The sequence below is a fragment of the Cervus canadensis genome, chromosome 25, assembly GCF_019320065.1.
Source record: "Cervus canadensis isolate Bull #8, Minnesota chromosome 25, ASM1932006v1, whole genome shotgun sequence".
In the NCBI taxonomy this organism is placed as follows: Eukaryota; Metazoa; Chordata; class Mammalia; order Artiodactyla; family Cervidae; genus Cervus; species Cervus canadensis.
Genome location: NC_057410.1, coordinates 28,270,938 through 28,288,281, shown reverse-complemented (window position 1 = coordinate 28,288,281; position 17,344 = coordinate 28,270,938). Strand labels below are relative to the sequence as shown.

At 52.1% G+C, this 17,344-nt stretch overlaps 1 protein-coding gene across 1 annotated transcript; it reads left to right on the top strand.

Annotated features, from left to right (window-relative positions):
• The first annotated feature begins 7,941 nt into the window (after positions 1-7,941).
• On the top strand, positions 7,942-15,551 carry LOC122427545 (keratin, type II microfibrillar, component 5). Its single transcript, XM_043447096.1, has 9 exons — positions 7,942-8,445; positions 10,183-10,391; positions 10,963-11,023; positions 11,167-11,262; positions 11,923-12,087; positions 12,348-12,473; positions 12,866-13,086; positions 13,828-13,859; positions 14,550-15,551. The coding sequence occupies exons 1-9, from the start codon at positions 8,026-8,028 to the stop codon at positions 14,741-14,743; spliced, it is 1,524 nt and encodes a 507-aa protein (XP_043303031.1). The 5' UTR covers positions 7,942-8,025; the 3' UTR covers positions 14,744-15,551.
• The last annotated feature ends 1,793 nt before the right edge of the window (positions 15,552-17,344 follow it).

The window sequence follows — 17,344 nt, the reverse complement described above, 5'->3', positions numbered from 1 at the left end:
CGCCTTAATAACTGCACTTTTGACAGATGACAAAATCAAGGCCCAGTGGTCAAAACAAAGGCATTCTGAGTGCAGAACCCACACTCATCACCACCATGCTGGTTCGAGCTGTCATTTATTCTGTCTCTTACCTCATCTATAAAATAGGAAAATAGCTACTATATCAAAAAGTTGTTGTGGAGATTACACACAATGGCATAACTACAGTGCTTAGCACATAGGCTGGTACACAGTGGTGCACAATAAATGGTTGCTATTGTTTTGATGGTGATGGTGGTGGTAGGTCTAGTTCTACTGCTGATGGAGAAGAGCTTGTCTGTGTTCAGCAGCTCAGTCACCCCATTCCCAAACATGGGTGGATGCCCAAATGTCAGCAGACTGTTGCCAGTGTTTGCACGCAAAGCCCTCAGCCCTGATCCACAGGCAGGCAGGCAGCTCCCTAGCCTTTCCTGCTTCTGCAACCTGGACTGGGCTTCTGCCTGGCTACCTGTGGGGCGTTGCTGCCCTCTGCTGGCCAGCAGCATCCCTGGCGGCACCGCACAGGGCCTTTTCAAAGCATTCCCAGGGCAGGATATTGTGGAGAGAGAGAAGGAAGTCTTTTTTTTTTTCTCTTTTGTTATTAATTTCCTTACGCTTCTTTTTTAAATTAAAGTATAGTTGGTTTACAATATCATCTTGGTTTCAGGTATGCTGCTGCTGCTGCTGCTGCTAAGTCGCTTCAGTCTTGTCCGACTCTGTGCAACCCCATAGACGGCAGTCCACCAGGCTCCTCTGTCCCTGGGATTCTCCGGGCAAGAATACTGGAGTGGGTTGCCATTTCCTTCTCCAATGGTTTCAGGTATACAGCACAGCAACTTGTTTATGTGTATGTGTGTGTGTGTGTGTATATATATATATATATATATATATATATATATATATATGCATATATATGGCTTCCCTGGTAGCTCAGCTGGTAAAGAATCTGCCTGCAATACAGGAGACCCAGATTCAACTCCCTCTGGAGAAGGGAATGGAAACCCACTCCAGTATTCTTGCCTGCAGAATTTCATGGACATAAAAGCCTGGTAGGCTACAAGTCTATGGGGTTACAGAGTCAGACACAACTAAGCACATACACACACACACGCACACACGCACGCACGCACACATCACACAATATAGATAGACAGATAGATAGATTATTTTTCAGAGTCTTTTCCCTTATCAGTTCAGTTCAGTTCAGTCGTGTCTAACTCTTTGCAACCTCATGGACTGCAGCACACCAGGCCTCCCTGTCCATCACCAACTCCCAAAACTTGCTCAAACTCCTGCTCATCAAGTCAGTGATGCCAACCGTCTCATCCTCTGTCATCCTCTTCTCCTCTTGCTTTCAACCCTCCCCAGCATCAGGGTCTTTTCCAATGAGTCAGTTTTTCACATCAGGTGGACAAAGTATTGGAGCTTCAGCTTCAGCATCAGTCCTTCCAATGGATATTCAGGATTGATTTCCTTTAGGATTGATTGGTTTGATCTCCTTGCAGTCCAAGGGACTCTCAAGAGTCTGTCTTCTCCAGCACCACAGTTCAAAAGCATCAATTCTTCGGTGCTCAGCTTTCTTTATGGCCCAACTCTCACATCCATACATGATTACTGGAAAAACCATAGCTTTGACTATACAGACCTTAATCAGCAAAGTAATGCTGCTTTTTAATATGCTGTCTAGGTTGGTCATAGCTTTTCTTCCAAGGAGCAAGCGTCTTTTAACATCATGGCTGCAGTCACCATCTGCAGTGATTTTGGAGCCCAAGAAAATACAGTCTGTCATTGTTTCCATTGTTTCCCCATCTAAATGTTGAGTGTAGTTCCCTGTGTTATGAGAGGGAAGTCTTTTAAAAACAAATTTTTTCCTCCAAAATTGTGTTTAGGACACAAACACTGCAACACTGAATAGCAACTTTAAGAAAAGGAATCCATCCCTCATTCACCAGCCCACCACAGTGCTGTTTTCACCATTCTGTGTCTCTGTCGGTTTTGGTTCTCACAGACACTCAGAAAACCACAGCCTTGAAGCAGAAAAGAGCCATGGAGGGTTCTGAGTTCCATGCTTTTCATACCAAGTATGCTCCTTGGGGCTCAAGGGCCAGTGCTTCCCATCTGTGGCATTTTCTGCCAAGCATAAAATATTCAAAGTATCCAAAACACCTATTCGTTTGCACATTCATTCAGTCCACAAATATTTATTGGGCACTTACTATATTCCTAACACTGTTCTAAGTGCTTGGGAACCATCAATGAGCAAAAACAGTCAAAATTCCTGCTTCCATAGAGTTTATTTTGGAGTGAGAGAAAACTGATAATAATCAAGAAATAGAATAAACAAGTCAATTACAGTATGTTACAAGGTGTTTAGTGCTATGGAGAAAAAGAAATTAGAGCCAGATAAGCTGGGTGGAGAATGCTATAAGAGGGAAAGGCAGGCTGCCTTTTTTTTTTTTAAATGCCAGAGAAACCTCTTTGAGAGACTGTATCTGAGCAAAGACCCACAATGCCGGAGGCAACAGTGCAAGCCATGTGGCAGAGGGAAGGGCATTCAGGGAAGAAAGGCCAGTCAGGGCAAAGGCTCTGGGTGAGGAGGAGGCAGTGTGTGTGTCTGAGGAGCAGAGGGAGGCCAGACTGGGTGCCCGGAACAAGGGGATGAATTGAAACTGTAATAACAAGGACAGGCAGTGCAGCATTTGGACTTTTTCTTTTTCTTTTATTTTTTTTTACTTTGAGTGAAATGGAGAATTATCTGGGCATTTGAGCAGAGGAGTGTCACAGCTCAATGTCTTAAGGGGATCATTGAAGTAGAGGGGGCCAAAGCAAGCAAAGAGGCCAGCATGTCCATCTTACCTGTTTTATAACTGAATAGATATATATAGAGAGAGATTTATATAGCTGCTTTCCTCCTAAGATTTAGAGAAATGATTCTACTGCTACAGAAGGAGAGGAGAAGGAGGACGAGGAAGAGAAGAAGAGGGGAAAGGGATGGGGAGAGGAGGTAACTAGGAGGAGAAGAGGAAGAAAACTTCAAAACCATTAATATGGTCCAGTTTTGAAATTCGAGGCTCTGTATTTACCGAGCATCTGCTCTGACCCAAAGCAGTCATCAGGAAACAGTAAAGCCACCAGAGAAAGCTGCCTGCAGGAAGGCATGTGGACAGGCTTTGGGAGAAACGTCTAGAGTTCCTAGCAGGGAAGCCCATCAGAGGAAAGATGGGGTGGTGCAAGGAGCAGCTTTGCCAGCTGGATGAAGGGCCCAGCCCCCAGATGCACTGGGGAGGGTCCAGCATTCATCCAATGCCTCCCTGTTGCTCTGGCCTCACTACTCTCGCAGAGGGTCTCTGAGTCACACTCAGGTCTTGCAAAAGCCAGAGAAACTGCCTTAGGGCTAAAAGACCCTCCCAGAACTGTGTCCCACTACCAGGAGGTGGCATAGATCTGGACACATAATAAAGTGTGGAGAAGACCAGCAGAGATGATGGGCAATGCCCAAGGTAGATGATCTGAGTGGGAAACTACCAACGCCCTGCTCATCGCAGGCCCATAGGGAGCCATCAGGATCAATCCCAGAGAATCCCACTATCCAAGAAGGACAGTGAGATGGCCTCTGAGAACCCCAGCAGATACATATATGAAACTATAAGGGTCAACAGGCAGCTCTAGGACAAACAGGATAAGATGAGAAGGTATCAGCACTCCCCTATCTTTGGATAAGTCCAGGAAGCCCTCCTAGCAGCAAGGAAATTGTAAGCACAGGAAAGAGAGCAGAAGGGAAGTTAAATCATGACCCCTGGTGTAGAGAAGAGCACGTGTGGCCCCGGAAAGCATCCCAGCTTAGGTAACATGTGGGAGGAAGATGGAGCATCTGTGGCACGTGTGAGTTTGAGCAGTGATGCCTCTGGGGAAAGCCCAGGAGACTTCAGGAGTCAAGGAAGCTGCCAGGGACTCCAGGGTGGAGTAGAAAACCTCTCATCCAATTAGCTTTTGAAGACTTCCTGGAAGAAGTGGCCTCTCAGGAGCATTTTAAATTATGGGAGGGCCATGGGTTCTCAAGTGGACATTCCTGATATTGGGTGTGGCCTTCACAAGGTGTGAGTGCAGGAGGGGACAGAACCAAAGGGGTGATGAAAGCCAGCAACCAGGACAAAAGGATGTGAAGGAGAATAACTGGAGTTACCTGGGGAGCCCCAGGAAGGGTATTGGTGTACTGCTGTTGAGACAGAGGAGGAGAAATGACAGTCTCCCTCTGACTAGTCCCCAAAGGCTTCCTGGAGGAAGTGGCCAGCTGTTCTGGGACATTTCAGGCAAAGGTGTGACAGGGGAGAAGACTTGGAGATAGGGAAAGGGGTGTAGGAAAACTATAGGGCACATGTGGGCAGTAAGGCAGGAGAAGGCCAGTAAAAGGGGGTCTGGCTCCCACCCCAGCACCCAGACAAGGATCTGGTCTCACTAAGCCAACTGCTTGGGGGGACGGGTAGAGATGGGTGTGGTTCTATGGATTCTCTGCCCTCCCTGGGATAGGACCAGATGGCAAAGGCCCAGATCCAATCAGTTCAGTTCAGTTGCTCAGCTGTATCCGACTCTTTGCAACCCCATGGACTGCAGCACACCAGGCTTCCTTGTCCATCACCAATTCCCGGAGTTTGCCCAAACTCATCTCCATTGAGTCAGTGATACCATCCAACCATCTCATCCTCTGTCGTCCCCTTCTCCCCCTGCTTTCAATCTTTCCCACCATCAGGGTCTTTTCCAGTGAGTCAGCTCTTCGCATCAGGTGGCCAAAGTACTGGAGTTTCAGCTTCAACATCATTCCTTCCAATGAACACTCAAGACTGATCTCCTTTAGGATGGATTTGTTGGATCTCCTTGTAGTCCAAGGGACTCTCAAGAGTCTTCTCCAACACCACAGTTCAAAAGCATCAATTTTTTGGCCCTCTGCTTTCTTTATAGTCCAACTCTCACACCCATACATGACCACTGGAAAAACCATAGCCTTGACTAGGCAGAACTTGTTGGCAAAGTAATGTCTCTGCTTTTTAATATGCTGTCTAGGTTGGTCATAGCTTTTCTTCCAAGGAGCAAGCGTCTTTTAATTTCATGGCTGCAGTCACCATCTGCGGTGATTTTGGAGCCCAGAAAAATAAAGTCTGCCACTGTTTCCATTGTTTCCCCACGGGTCTACACAAACTCCCCAGGGTGCTGTACTGACCTGATCTGTGAGTTTCTCACTTGCCTGGGATGACCCCGAAACAGTCCCATAAGGACTCAGCCTCCCCCTCCAGCCCAGTCCCTTCAATCTAAAGCACCATGTGGATGGTCTTCCGCAGCAGACCCCACTAGCTCTGGGCTCTGCTGCCACCTGCAGTAATGCAAACTTCACCCAGCACCCACAGGCACATCCTTGTACCTGGCAGGGCCTGCCCTCACTCCCAGCACACCCGCCCAGGGGCTCTCACCCTTGTTCTGAGTCGTCCTGCTGATCCTAGATGGGTCTCTTATTTCTGAAGTGTGTCATTCCCAGGTCTCCTGAGGCCCTGGTTCCCCTTTCTCATCCTCAGTGCTCAGGCCCAGTTTGAGGTGGAGGCATATGTGTGTGTGTGTGTGTGTGTGTGTGTGTGTGTGCTGGGGGCATGGGGTACAGCTGACACAGGCATCTCCCTCTGGACCAAAGCCTCCACTCGTTTCTGCTGCCAAGAGGCAGAAATGGGTCTTCCATCCCTTCAATAAGCTGAAGGAGAGCTGAGCTTACACGAGTTGAGACGCAGGTGAGCTTCAATGGGCTTTCCAGGCTGACAAAGTGGAGGACCCACCCATCCTCCATCTCCCATGCTCGGCTCCGACCCTCCTCCCCTTCAAAGCAACAAAGGCCCTCTTGGCCCCACCACGCCACTCCAGGTATACACCACCCTCTGGTCAAGGCACAAGAATACACCCTTGGATCCAGGCCAGCAGGGCCCCCACTTAAGAGGTAGGGGCTGGGAAACCATCCTTTCCTTGATCCCCAGTATAGCCTCCTCTACCCACCCCAGACTCCACCCTCAAATTTTTACACTAGTGAAATCAGGTTAAAGAAAGCATTAAAAGCAGGGTTAAAAGGATTATGAAATCATAAATGTGCAGAGGAAGTGAAGCCAGTGAGTGGGGCAAGGAGCAGGCCCACTCTCTGCTGAGTGAGAAGGTGCGGGGACAGGGGAGCAGGGGTATTTCTGGTAGGAAGTGTTCCTTTCCCTTAAACAGACCCTTTTGGTCCCCAAGGTACATTCTTGTGTATTATCCATTTAATCCCTTCAACAACCCTGGAAGATAAGAATGAATCCCACATTATAGCCAAGGAAACAGAAGCTCAGAGAGGTTAAGAATGTCCCCAGAGCCACACAGCTAGGAAATGTCCAGACTGGCACTTAAACCAGGTCCTCTGATTTGGACTCCATTGCCCAGGTTGCTAAATGCCCACTGCTTCACCATGGGTGACTATGATCTGAAGATATTTGGTGCCAGCTGAGGCCACCTGCTCCTCGCTTCCCCAAGGCCTCTGCCCTCCTCGGAAGGACAGGTGTGGGATGTGGAGATAGAGACCAGCCAGCCTGGTGCTGGACAAACACCTGCAGTGGGTCTGGCTGTGAAGACAAGGGCAGACCCAGGATAGAAAGTGGGGCGTCTAGGGAGGATTCAGGAACAGCGGCACAGGGACATCATTCAGTTCTGGCAGGCTTCGTGGAGGAGTTGTCACCCTCAGAGGAAGTTGCTCTGCCCTTCTTCCTGAAGTTCCTAACCCCTCCGGGGCCTGGTGAGCCTCCCTTGGGGCACAGACGACATCCCCAAGTCTGTACTCAATGAACATTAAAGAATAGCCATCATTATGTTAATAAGTGGCCCCAGGACACATAGGGAAGTGGGGACTTTAGAAAGAGCCAAAATTTCAGAGCCCATGGGAGCCAGAAATCACAATGTCCTCAGACAAGAAAAGCCACCTTCCTCCCCCGTCTCTGTGCAGAGCAGTCTCTGAATGTTCTTCCAGGAGTGACAATTCCGGGGCTGGCAAACAGGGTGAGCCCCTCTCCTGGCTGGTGATCTTGGAAGGAACTGGGACTCACAGGACCTGTTTCTTCTTAAAGAGCCAAGAGATAGTGTCCAGAGCAAGTTCGAAGCAGCAGGGGTCTCCCGGAACTGGGCTCTCCCATCCTTTCAGTCAAGTCAGAGAAAGTGTCTAAAGGGAGGCCTCCCATTATCCACAAGAGGCCATTATTGTGGCCACTGAGAGTTAAGTGGTTTGCAGTTTTGTGGGTGAGAAATGAAGGTCCTGGAACAGAACTTTTCAGGCTGGAATCCAGAAGGTTCTAGAAGACCATGGGCTCAAGCCTCTGCCCTGCAGGGAGCATGACCAAATGGCCTCTGGACCTGACCCACCTTCAAGCCATGCTGCCTGAGTGGGTTTGGGCTCTCTTGATCTATCCGCCCCTGAAACACAACGATATACCCAAGAATGTATCCTGCATGGAGCCCGGAGGACAGAGGTGATCATCTCTGGTGGTCTCCCCCAACCTGGGGCCCTAGAACTTCTCCCTGGAGATGGTGGCCCCAGTCCCTACCCCAACCTCAGCCACTCCAGACTGCTGTGTTCAAACCCGTCTCCAGGTGTGGGTTGAGGCCATCTGACAAGGAGACTGCGAGAAAATTAATTAGCTTAATGTATGTAAACGAGCTTTGAAGATGAAAAGTGCAAACGCTCAGTGTCCCTAATAACATCTTCAATACTTTTACGGAGGCCGGGAGTCACCGCTGAGCTCACCTTTAAGACGAGTCTTTGGGGAGTTGTTGGCAAACTCCCCAAGCCAATAAACAACATAAAATGGCTTTTCACTTCTTTTATGCAGCCAACCCCAGCTCTCCCCACCAATAAAAGGACCAAGGAAGATCAGAGGGTCCAGAAGCATCCTACCCAGCGCACCCGCCGCCCTCGACACTCCCTTGCTCAAACCTCCATCCACTCAGATCCACACCATGTCGTGCCGTTCCTACAGGATCAGTCCAGGATATTCCGTCACCAGGACCTTCAGCTCCTGCTCGGCTGTGGCCCCCAAAACGGGCAGCCGCTGCTGCATCACCGCCGCCCCTTACCGAGGGGTGTCCTGCTACCGGGGGCTGACGGGCTTCGGCAGCCGCAGCGTCTCGGCCCTGGGCTCCTGTGGGCCCCGCATAGCGGTGGGCGGCTTCCGTGCTGGTTCCTGCAGCCGCAGCTTCGGGTACCGCTCCGGCGGCGTGGGCGGCCTCAGCCCTCCCTGCATCACCACCGTGTCCGTCAATGAGAGCCTCCTCACGCCCCTCAACCTGGAGATCGACCCCAATGCGCAGTGCGTGAAGCACGAGGAGAAGGAGCAGATCAAGAACCTCAACAGCAGGTTCGCTGCCTTCATCGACAAGGTCAGTGAAGCCTGGGATGGTCCAGAGATGGCCCCGGTCCTGCCTTCCCCTTGGGAAGGTCCCAGTCTGTAGGGGAGCCAGCGTATGGCCGCCAGCCATGGGAGAGAAATGCAAGCCGATCTGCGCAGAAGGATCTATTTTTTCTTGTGTAATTCCAGCAAAGTATATCTATATCCGCGGCCCAGCATGGTCCACAAATTGAGTCTGTGCTGTAAAGGGTTTGCGCTTCCGGAGACAAGACAACATGGGAATATTCGAGCTGCCGCTGAAACACTGGGCACTGCGTGCGGGAAGAGCAGAGGGGCAGTGGGGAGAAAAGACGGCCTGTGGTGGGGCAGCTTGGGAAGTAGTTGGGGCTCTGCTCAGAGCCCTGCCGCGCCCCACCTCCCCGCCTCTGCTCCCTCGCAGTGCGAATCCTCTGGCGTGTTGCTTGTCCCCTTAATAGAACCGGCTTCATATGTTTGCTTTGAAGATTAGCTGGGCTCCTGTGCAATCAGGGCTGGCACATAGAAAGTGGCTGAAAATGTTAGCTGTTAGCATTCTTCCAAGGACAGTAGTGGGCAAGGAGATGTGATAGGCAACCAACCAGGCTTTCCAGGATGCTTCATGGGTGCAGAGCTGAGAACGGAGGAGGGGAGGCCACTAGACTGGCGAGAAGAGACCCACGGGTGCAGAGGGTGAGAAATCCCCAGCTGCCCTCTGGCTGCCTCCCAGAAAGGTCCCTGCTGCACCTGCCTTCGTGCGGGCTCCTCCTCTGTCCACAGGGCCTTACTCCAACAGAGGAGATAGGACCAGACTCAGGTCTGCGATCTGGGGTGACGGGACAGTAGGGCGGACATTCTTATTATCACTTTCTTTAGTAGTCTCAGTTAACCCTTGAAATGATTCACTGGAGTAGATATTATCATCTCTATTTTTTTTTTAATAACAAATTGAAGCTGAGAGCTTAGGGAGCCGCTTAGACAGACTGTTCATAGGGTTCTCACGACTGAGTGAGTGAACTGAACCAGATAGATCATGGTCACAGGCAGGTGAAGGAGACTCGAGGAACATAGGATCCTGACTCCTGACTAATTATGAGACGATAAGTTAGTCATTTCATACTTTGGGGTCTCCTTTTCCCCTCCTGTACTATAGGGGAAATAAGATCTCCCCCCATAGGGCTGTGAGAATTGAATAAAATTGATTGGTAGGTACAGTCATAGATAAAGGGGTATGTGTGTGTGTGTGTGTGTGTGTGTGTGTGTGTGTGTGTGTATCTTAACACAAGCCCTGGGACCACACAGTAAATATCCAGTAAATGTTTGCTGCATAAATGAAGAACTTGTAATTAAAGTCATAGTTAAATTGGTTGAGCACTTCCTGTGTGTCAGAAACTCTTCTAAGCACTTTACATGTAGCAACTTGCTCAATCTTTACAACTTGAAGGAAGGTACTCTTATCATCTCTGTTTTGGAATGAGAAAACCAAGCACCCAGAGGTGAGACAAGCTGCCTTTACGGTGGCAGACCTGGGATGTGAATCTGACCTTTGGCCTCAAGCCCGGGCCACTCCCTCCCACAGTGCCTCCCTGGGGGGCTGGGAGCAAGGCCCCCTAAGTCGCAGGGATTCGGCAGCTGAATCCCCTGCCGGCCCAGCTGCTCAACGGGCACTGGGGCCGGGGCCGAGGCAGAGGGAGCCCTGGGGAGCCGGACGCCTCCCGGGGCTCCTTCTGAGTCTCTGTCTCCCACCGGGCAGGTGCGCTTCCTGGAGCAGCAGAACAAGCTGCTGGAGACCAAATGGCAGTTCTACCAGAACCAGCGCTGCTGCGAGAGCAACCTGGAGCCCCTGTTCAACGGCTACATCGAGACACTGAGGCGGGAGGCTGAGCGCGTGGAGGCCGACAGCGGGAGGCTGGCCTCGGAGCTCAACCACGTGCAGGAGGTGCTGGAGGGCTACAAGAAGAAGTGAGTGTGGCACCGCCTGGGATAACAGGGTGAAGGGGGACGTCTCTGCCCACAACCCTCTTGAAGCAGCTTCATGAAGATTCCTGCCTGTCTGCCAAGAGGGGCTGCCTGCTACCCAAGAGGATGGGCAGTAGGGGCCTAGGTTTCTAAAGATTCTTTGGCTCCCCCTCAACTCCTTGGCTGCCCATGGGTCTTAGAGCTGGTTTCAGGGGAGTAAGGAAGCCCAGTGGGGTTCCACGGCTTTCTTGCTCCTCCCGCTCTCCTTCCTGACCTGGGCTCCACGTCCTCCCTGCCCGTGCCACCAGCCCTCTTTGGATCTAGAATGGAAAGATGATTATAGACTTGGGCGTGGAGTGTGCATTCTCTGATCTCATCCCAGAGGCAGCAGGACTCAGGTGGAATAAGCCAGGCTGGGACAGGGCTAGCCCACAAACAATGCACAAAATAGAGTGGGGAGAGACCGGGATGACGTTTGCAGAGTTCACCCCCATTTGACCCCCAGAAGAGTTTGCCCTGGATGGCTGCCAAACCCTGACTCCTCAGCTCCAGCCTCTGTCTCTCTCACACCCAGGTATGAAGAGGAGGTGGCTCTGAGGGCCACAGCGGAGAATGAGTTCGTGGTTCTAAAGAAGGTAAGGGGGCTGGGCTGCAGGAGGGAGGGAGCGACACCTCTGTGCGCACCACCTCCAGTGGGATGGCTTGCCACACCCACTCAGACCACCTTCCCGGGGCCTCCTCCCACACGCTCGCCCCCTCCTCTCCACCCCACCACCAGGATGTGGACTGTGCCTACCTGCGAAAGTCAGACCTGGAGGCCAACGTGGAGGCCCTGGTGGAGGAGTCTAATTTCCTGAAGCGCCTCTATGACGAGGTGAGGCGGCCCCTGCCAACCAGCCTGGAAGCGGGGAGGGAAGGTGTGGGGACCCAGGGCGGAGACTGTGTGCACATTCACCCCCTGCGGGTGATAGCATGTGAAGAACATGCACACACACATGTGAGTGGGCGTATTGTGAGGCTGTCAGACACGTGCACGTAAGCGCCGAGGATTGTGCCACACGTGTGTGCTTGGGCATCTCTGTCCTTCTGGTCTCTCTGTGTCTCAGTGTGCGTGCCTGTGTGCTGGTCTGACTGCGTGTAGGTCTCTACATGCATATGAAAGTGTATATGTGGGGAGGGGAGTGCAGGGGGTGGGTAGGGTGGGTTTCCAGTGAGAGAGGGGTCTTAATTCCTGGACAGATCACTAGTCCTGGCATTCACACCCCAGCTTCCCTGCTGAACAACTTTGAGTCAGGCCTTTTTCACACACTGGGATTCAGTTTCCCCATTTGTTAAGTCACAGGCTGTCCCCAGCTAACCTCTAGAGCCCCTTCCAGCTTCACTGATGATGTACCTGTATGTGAATGAAGGCGAGTGGGAGTCATGTATCATGCGTGACCAGTGGGTCCTCCAAGGAGTGGACAGCCCCCAGAGGTAGAGCATGTGACCCAGACCAGACACCAGAACTAAATGCATTGGCTCTTGGCTCCCCCAGGAGATCCAGATCCTCAACGCCCACATCTCAGACACCTCGGTCATCGTGAAGATGGACAACAGCCGGGACCTGAACATGGACTGTGTCGTTGCCGAGATTAAGGCTCAGTACGATGACATTGCCAGTCGCAGCCGGGCTGAGGCTGAGTCCTGGTACCGCAACAAGGTGAGTGGTCCATAACACCTGCCTCCTAGACATGGCACTGGAAAGAATAAGAAGTGTGTATTAGAAAAAGCTTCTTCTGTCTGGGGACTTTGATCTTTAAGATTGGTGAGAAAGAGACAGCTCAATTTGGGTGTCAGGGCAAGGTGACCATGTATAGTTGCACAGGCTGAACATTGTACAACCTGCACAATTATCCAAGTTGTCCTGAATGGATGAGATGTCCCATTCTGAGCCTCAGGAGCCTCTCTGCTTCCTCCCAGTGTGAGGAGATGAAGGCCACAGTGATCCGGCATGGCGAGACCCTACGCCGCACCAAGGAGGAGATCAACGAGCTGAACCGCCTGATCCAGAGGCTGACAGCTGAGATTGAAAATGCCAAGTGCCAGGTATGGGTTCTGGGAGGGCTTGAATACCCAGCACAGGAAGACTGTAGCACCAGGCCCTTTGCCTGTGGACGAACAAAGGTCTAGCCCCTAATCAGGCCTCAGAGTGTTCCCATGAGGAAGCAGGGGCCCAGAGAGGGTGCCTGGGCCCTGGCACTTCCCACAGCACAGGAGCTGAGATGAGCCAGATCACTGATGTTCTCCTCCTGGCCACCCTGCAGCACCATCAAGAGGAAATGATGAAAAGTGTCCATCACCTCCCTTGTGTTCATAGTCCCATTAACTACCTGCTCGTAGGAGGTTAACTTAACTTTTCTCTGGGATCCTTGCCCCAGCTCCCTCGGCTCAGGTGAGCCTGGCTGCACCTTCCCATCCTCACATCTCCTTCCCCACAGCGGACCAAGCTGGAGGCCGCAGTGGCTGAGGCTGAGCAGCAGGGCGAAGCGGCCCTTAACGATGCCCGCTGCAAGCTGGCCGGGCTGGAGGAGGCCCTGCAGAAGGCCAAGCAGGACATGGCCTGCCTGCTCAAGGAGTACCAGGAGGTGATGAACTCCAAGCTGGGCCTGGACATTGAGATTGCCACCTACAGACGCCTGCTGGAGGGCGAGGAGCAGAGGTGAGGCTGAGGAGCAGAGACGAGGCTGAGGAAGCCCTTGGGGGTCTAGAAGGAGGAGGCCCTGGTCCTCTGGGGGTGAATTTCCCTGAACCCACGTGTGAACTGCATCTTTGCCCAGTGCTAGTACAGCTCAGGCTTCAATAGTAATAATAATTTATGAATGCTTTATTAGGCCTGTGCTCAGTGCTCATTTTAATCTTCACAATCCAGGTATCATTTTTCCCATCCAAAGATAAGGAAATAAGGCCCAGCGTTCAGTGACTGTCTCGGGGCCACACAGTTAATAAGCAGAAGAGCCAGGACCCTCATTCAAGACTTGCCGCTCTGAAATCCACTCTCTTCCAGTAGGAGGTTTGCCGCTTGGCCTGCCCTGGAAGAGGGTACATTATAAGGTCGATGCAGTTTATGCTGTAGCTCTTCATTGGTTACCAGGCCCTTTCAAACGCTCTCTGTGAGCCTGATCGGCACTATCCAGGGTGGGCTAAGTCATTCCGATTGGAAGTAGTGCGAGGAGTTCGTAGCCTCACTCGCCTCTGCTGAAAAGCAGAAAGCCTTGTGTCTGTGGTCAGTGAATAGTTAAATGAGCATGAGCATTTAAGGCAAACGCTGAGGGAGCACTTCCTGCCTCTGGGGAACTGGATCTGTACACAGGAGGACCCCCTCTGTGCCCAAGCTTCAAGGAATCTGCCTCAAGGAATCCAGCTCAGTGCTTGGAATTAAACAGACTCTTCTTTCCCATAGGCTGTGCGAAGGAGTGGGCTCTGTGAATGTCTGTAAGTACCTGCTTGAACCTCCCCCCCCCCCCCCCAGAAAACTGGCTTTATTGATGGGCAGATCTGAGCCGGACTGCCTAACCTACTGGACCTGGAAAGTTCCAAACCTGGGAGGGGGCCTTTCATGCTCCCTGCTCCCTCCCCTGCCACGCCCCGCCCTCCGCCCCCTTCTCCCTGGAGGCCCTAATTAAAGGCATCGTTGGACGCCCTCCACTGGTGGATGTGTGAACTGCATGCCAGGGAAATAAAGGTGCAGCAGCTTTGCCACTGGGCTGCCCTGGTGGCTCAGATGGTAAACCGTCTGCCCGCAATGCGGGACAGCCGGGTTCGATCCCTGGGTTGGGAAGAGCCCCTGGAGAAGGAAATGACAACCCACTCCAGTACCCTTGCCTGGAAAATCCCATGGACAGAGGAGCCTGGTAGGCTACAGTCCATGGGGTCGCAAAGAGTCGGACACCACTGAGCGACTTCACTTCACTTCGCCTTTGCCACTGAATCTGGGGGTCCTCGCTTGCTTCTCGCCTGGGTGCCAGGGAAGGCTGGGGTGCTCAGAACAGGGTCTGAGTGATGAACCACTAAACTCATCGGGGAGGAGGAAGCTCATGCATGCAGAAGCCCCTTTGGGCCTGTCCTGGGGTTGGCGACATCACTGTGGTCCATTCAGCTCCCCTGTCCCCTCTCTTCCCACAGGTGTCAGCAGCTCCCGCGGTGGAGTCACCTGCGGGGGCCTCACGTATAGCACCACCGCAGGCCGCCAGATCGCCTCGGGCCCCGTGGCCACCGGGGGCAGCATCACAGTGCTGGCGCCCGACTCCTGCGTCCCCTGTCAGCCCCGCGCCTCCAGCTTCAGCTGTGGGAGCAGCCGATCTGTCCGTTTTGCGTAGAGTCGGAGGCCCCGCCTGCATCCCCCCAGCACGGAAGGGTGTGTGAATGGAAAAAAATGTGTGCTTGCTTCCAGAATCTTCCATGTGTTCCTACAAGGGAAAGACCCTCCGCCGCTCTCCGCGCCACCTTCTCCTTTTAGGGAGTTGTTTTCCTGGTTCTCCAACAGGCTTCAGTTAGAAAGAGTCATTCCCAGCCCTTTCACTCAACTCAGATTTGACTCCTAAATCCCCGCGGCCAATTTGTGTTATTCACCAAGCTCTCTGGGACCCTACCAGTCGCCCAGGGAAGCCGGGCATCATGAAAACTCAGCCTTCCTCTGGCTCAAGGAATAAGCCTAACCATCCAGCCAGGTTTCCCTCAACCTGAGAACCTGAGAGGAAGCCGCCCCGACTCCAGCAGGCCCCTTCTCCTGGCTGGGAAGTTCTCTGCAGGAAGGAATTGCCCCTTGGTCATCTGGGTTTGTGTTTTGCTTGTCTCTCTAACTGATTGCCTTCTTCTGGGTTAACCTGTTCCAGCCAAACTCCTCCTGTGACCTCCCAGTTGAGAGGCCTATTGTGGAGGGGAATTCTTTTGACTTTGGACAGGTCTTGCTATTCATACACCTTAACAGATTTCAAAGAAAACGCCATGGTTGCTCCAGATCGCCCCCTGCCGGTGCAGGGGGGATCTGTCCAATCCAGAGCAGGTGGGATGGAGAAGGGGAGGCCACTTTCTGGGTCTCCCTCTTATTATGACTGTCTGTGGGTGCCGTGCCTTCTGGGTTGTCTCAATCTGTGTTTCAATAAATGCTGCTGCTATGCAAAGACATGTGATCTTGTGAACGACAATGTCTCCGACTGTTGCCCTAATGGTCTGGGAGTGAGCAAGGAGAATGAAGACAGAACACGAAATCTGGTGCAATGGGTCAGAGCACCTGCAGCCTCTATTGGCCTGAGATGCAGAGTCCACTCTGAGTCCAGCTTTTATTTCTAATGGCAGACCACAAAACTCTTTGATCTTTCTTCCCCAAGACACTACCCTGACATAGTTCAGATCTCCTTGTTTTTACCCCAGGCCGTTCCCTTCTGGGAAAGTCTTAGGAACAATCAGCAAGTGCATAGGCAGTGTTCATACCTGACGCTGACCCGGTGTTCCAAAGTCCATACTTTCATGACCCCAGTCATACTCCCTTCTGGATCTGGCCTTAGGGTTTGTAACAAGGCTATTATTCTAAGAAAAACATGAAGAATAATCATAACACAGTTTCTTAACATATGCTGTTTTTCCAAGTGCTATTTCTGTGAAATTTCTTAATGTTGGGAAAGCACATTATTAGGACTTCCCACTACATCCGACCCCCCAACATGTCTGTCACTCAGCTCCCACTTGCTTCATCTCTAGCTGACCAGTCCTTTCCAGCCCCCCCCCCCCCAGTGGTTCTGCCTCCTCCTCTCCACTTCCATAGCCTGATTCCAGCTCAGACCCCTCAGTCCTGACCACAGCTCCATATTCCCACATGACCACTTTCTCTCCATTCCTCACACACACATCCCCTCAGCAGCCAGAATCCCAAACTCATGGCTCTTATCCCCTACCACCTGGTTCAAACAATTTCCCAGCATATGCATGTGCTCCTTATGCCAGACACAGTCTCCTCCAGCTCATCTTCCCGCACTTGCTCCTCAGTCCTGTACAACCCCTCCACCCGGATGCTCAATTTCTCAGATGCAGGCTCTACTTCGTGAAGAGTCTGCTCTCTGAGGCCTCCAGGGACCATCCCACCTGGACATGTAGTTGGGCATATACTCCACACCCTTCTTCCTATTTGCCTTTGCTCAGTGCTCCCTCTGCCCACCTCCCCTCCTGCTTCGTGCACACACACACACACACACACACACACACACACACCTCCCTTTCCTGCCCAACAGTGTCTCAAACCCTGAGGACTTCTGATTCTTTCTTTGTGGCTCAGACCATGGATGTCACTGGGTGTGTCTGGACACTAGATCAAGCTGGAAATTTCTGGAAGAACTTCCAGGAAATTTCTCTTCCTGGCTTTGCCCCCAACTAAGTTCCAGATGGGACTCCAGAACATGTCAGGCCTGGGATGGTTGGGTGAACTCAGGCTGGTCGAGCAGAGGTGTAGACATCAGCCCTCTTGGACTCATCTCCAACTCTCCATTAGAGAACAGATTAGCCATTATTATTCTACCTGCTGGCCCCCTCTGTTGCCCCATCCCCTAGCCTGTCCCTGGAAGGAAAGTTAAGGTCCCCTGCATTCTGATGAATCCTTACTTCAGGCCCAAAGGGCTGCAACTCCAGGGAGACTGCTGGCCCTTCCTGAGTGCCAAGGCGGCTGCTGTTTATGGTTTGCTGGCTGATACCAGACAGGCCTCCTCCAAGTTTCTGGCCCCCTCCCCTTCTTTCTCCCACCTCTGTGGGTCTCAAGGGCATGGTCATAGTCAGAGTAGGCCAACATTCAGTTTAGGGCACATCATTCATCTACAAGAAAGGTTAAGTCACCAGGGCTGAAATGTCAGGAGATCAAAATTTGAGCATCAGCTCTGCCATGTCTCAGTAAGACTCTGTGCAAGAAGTGGCCTCCATGATCTGGGCATCAG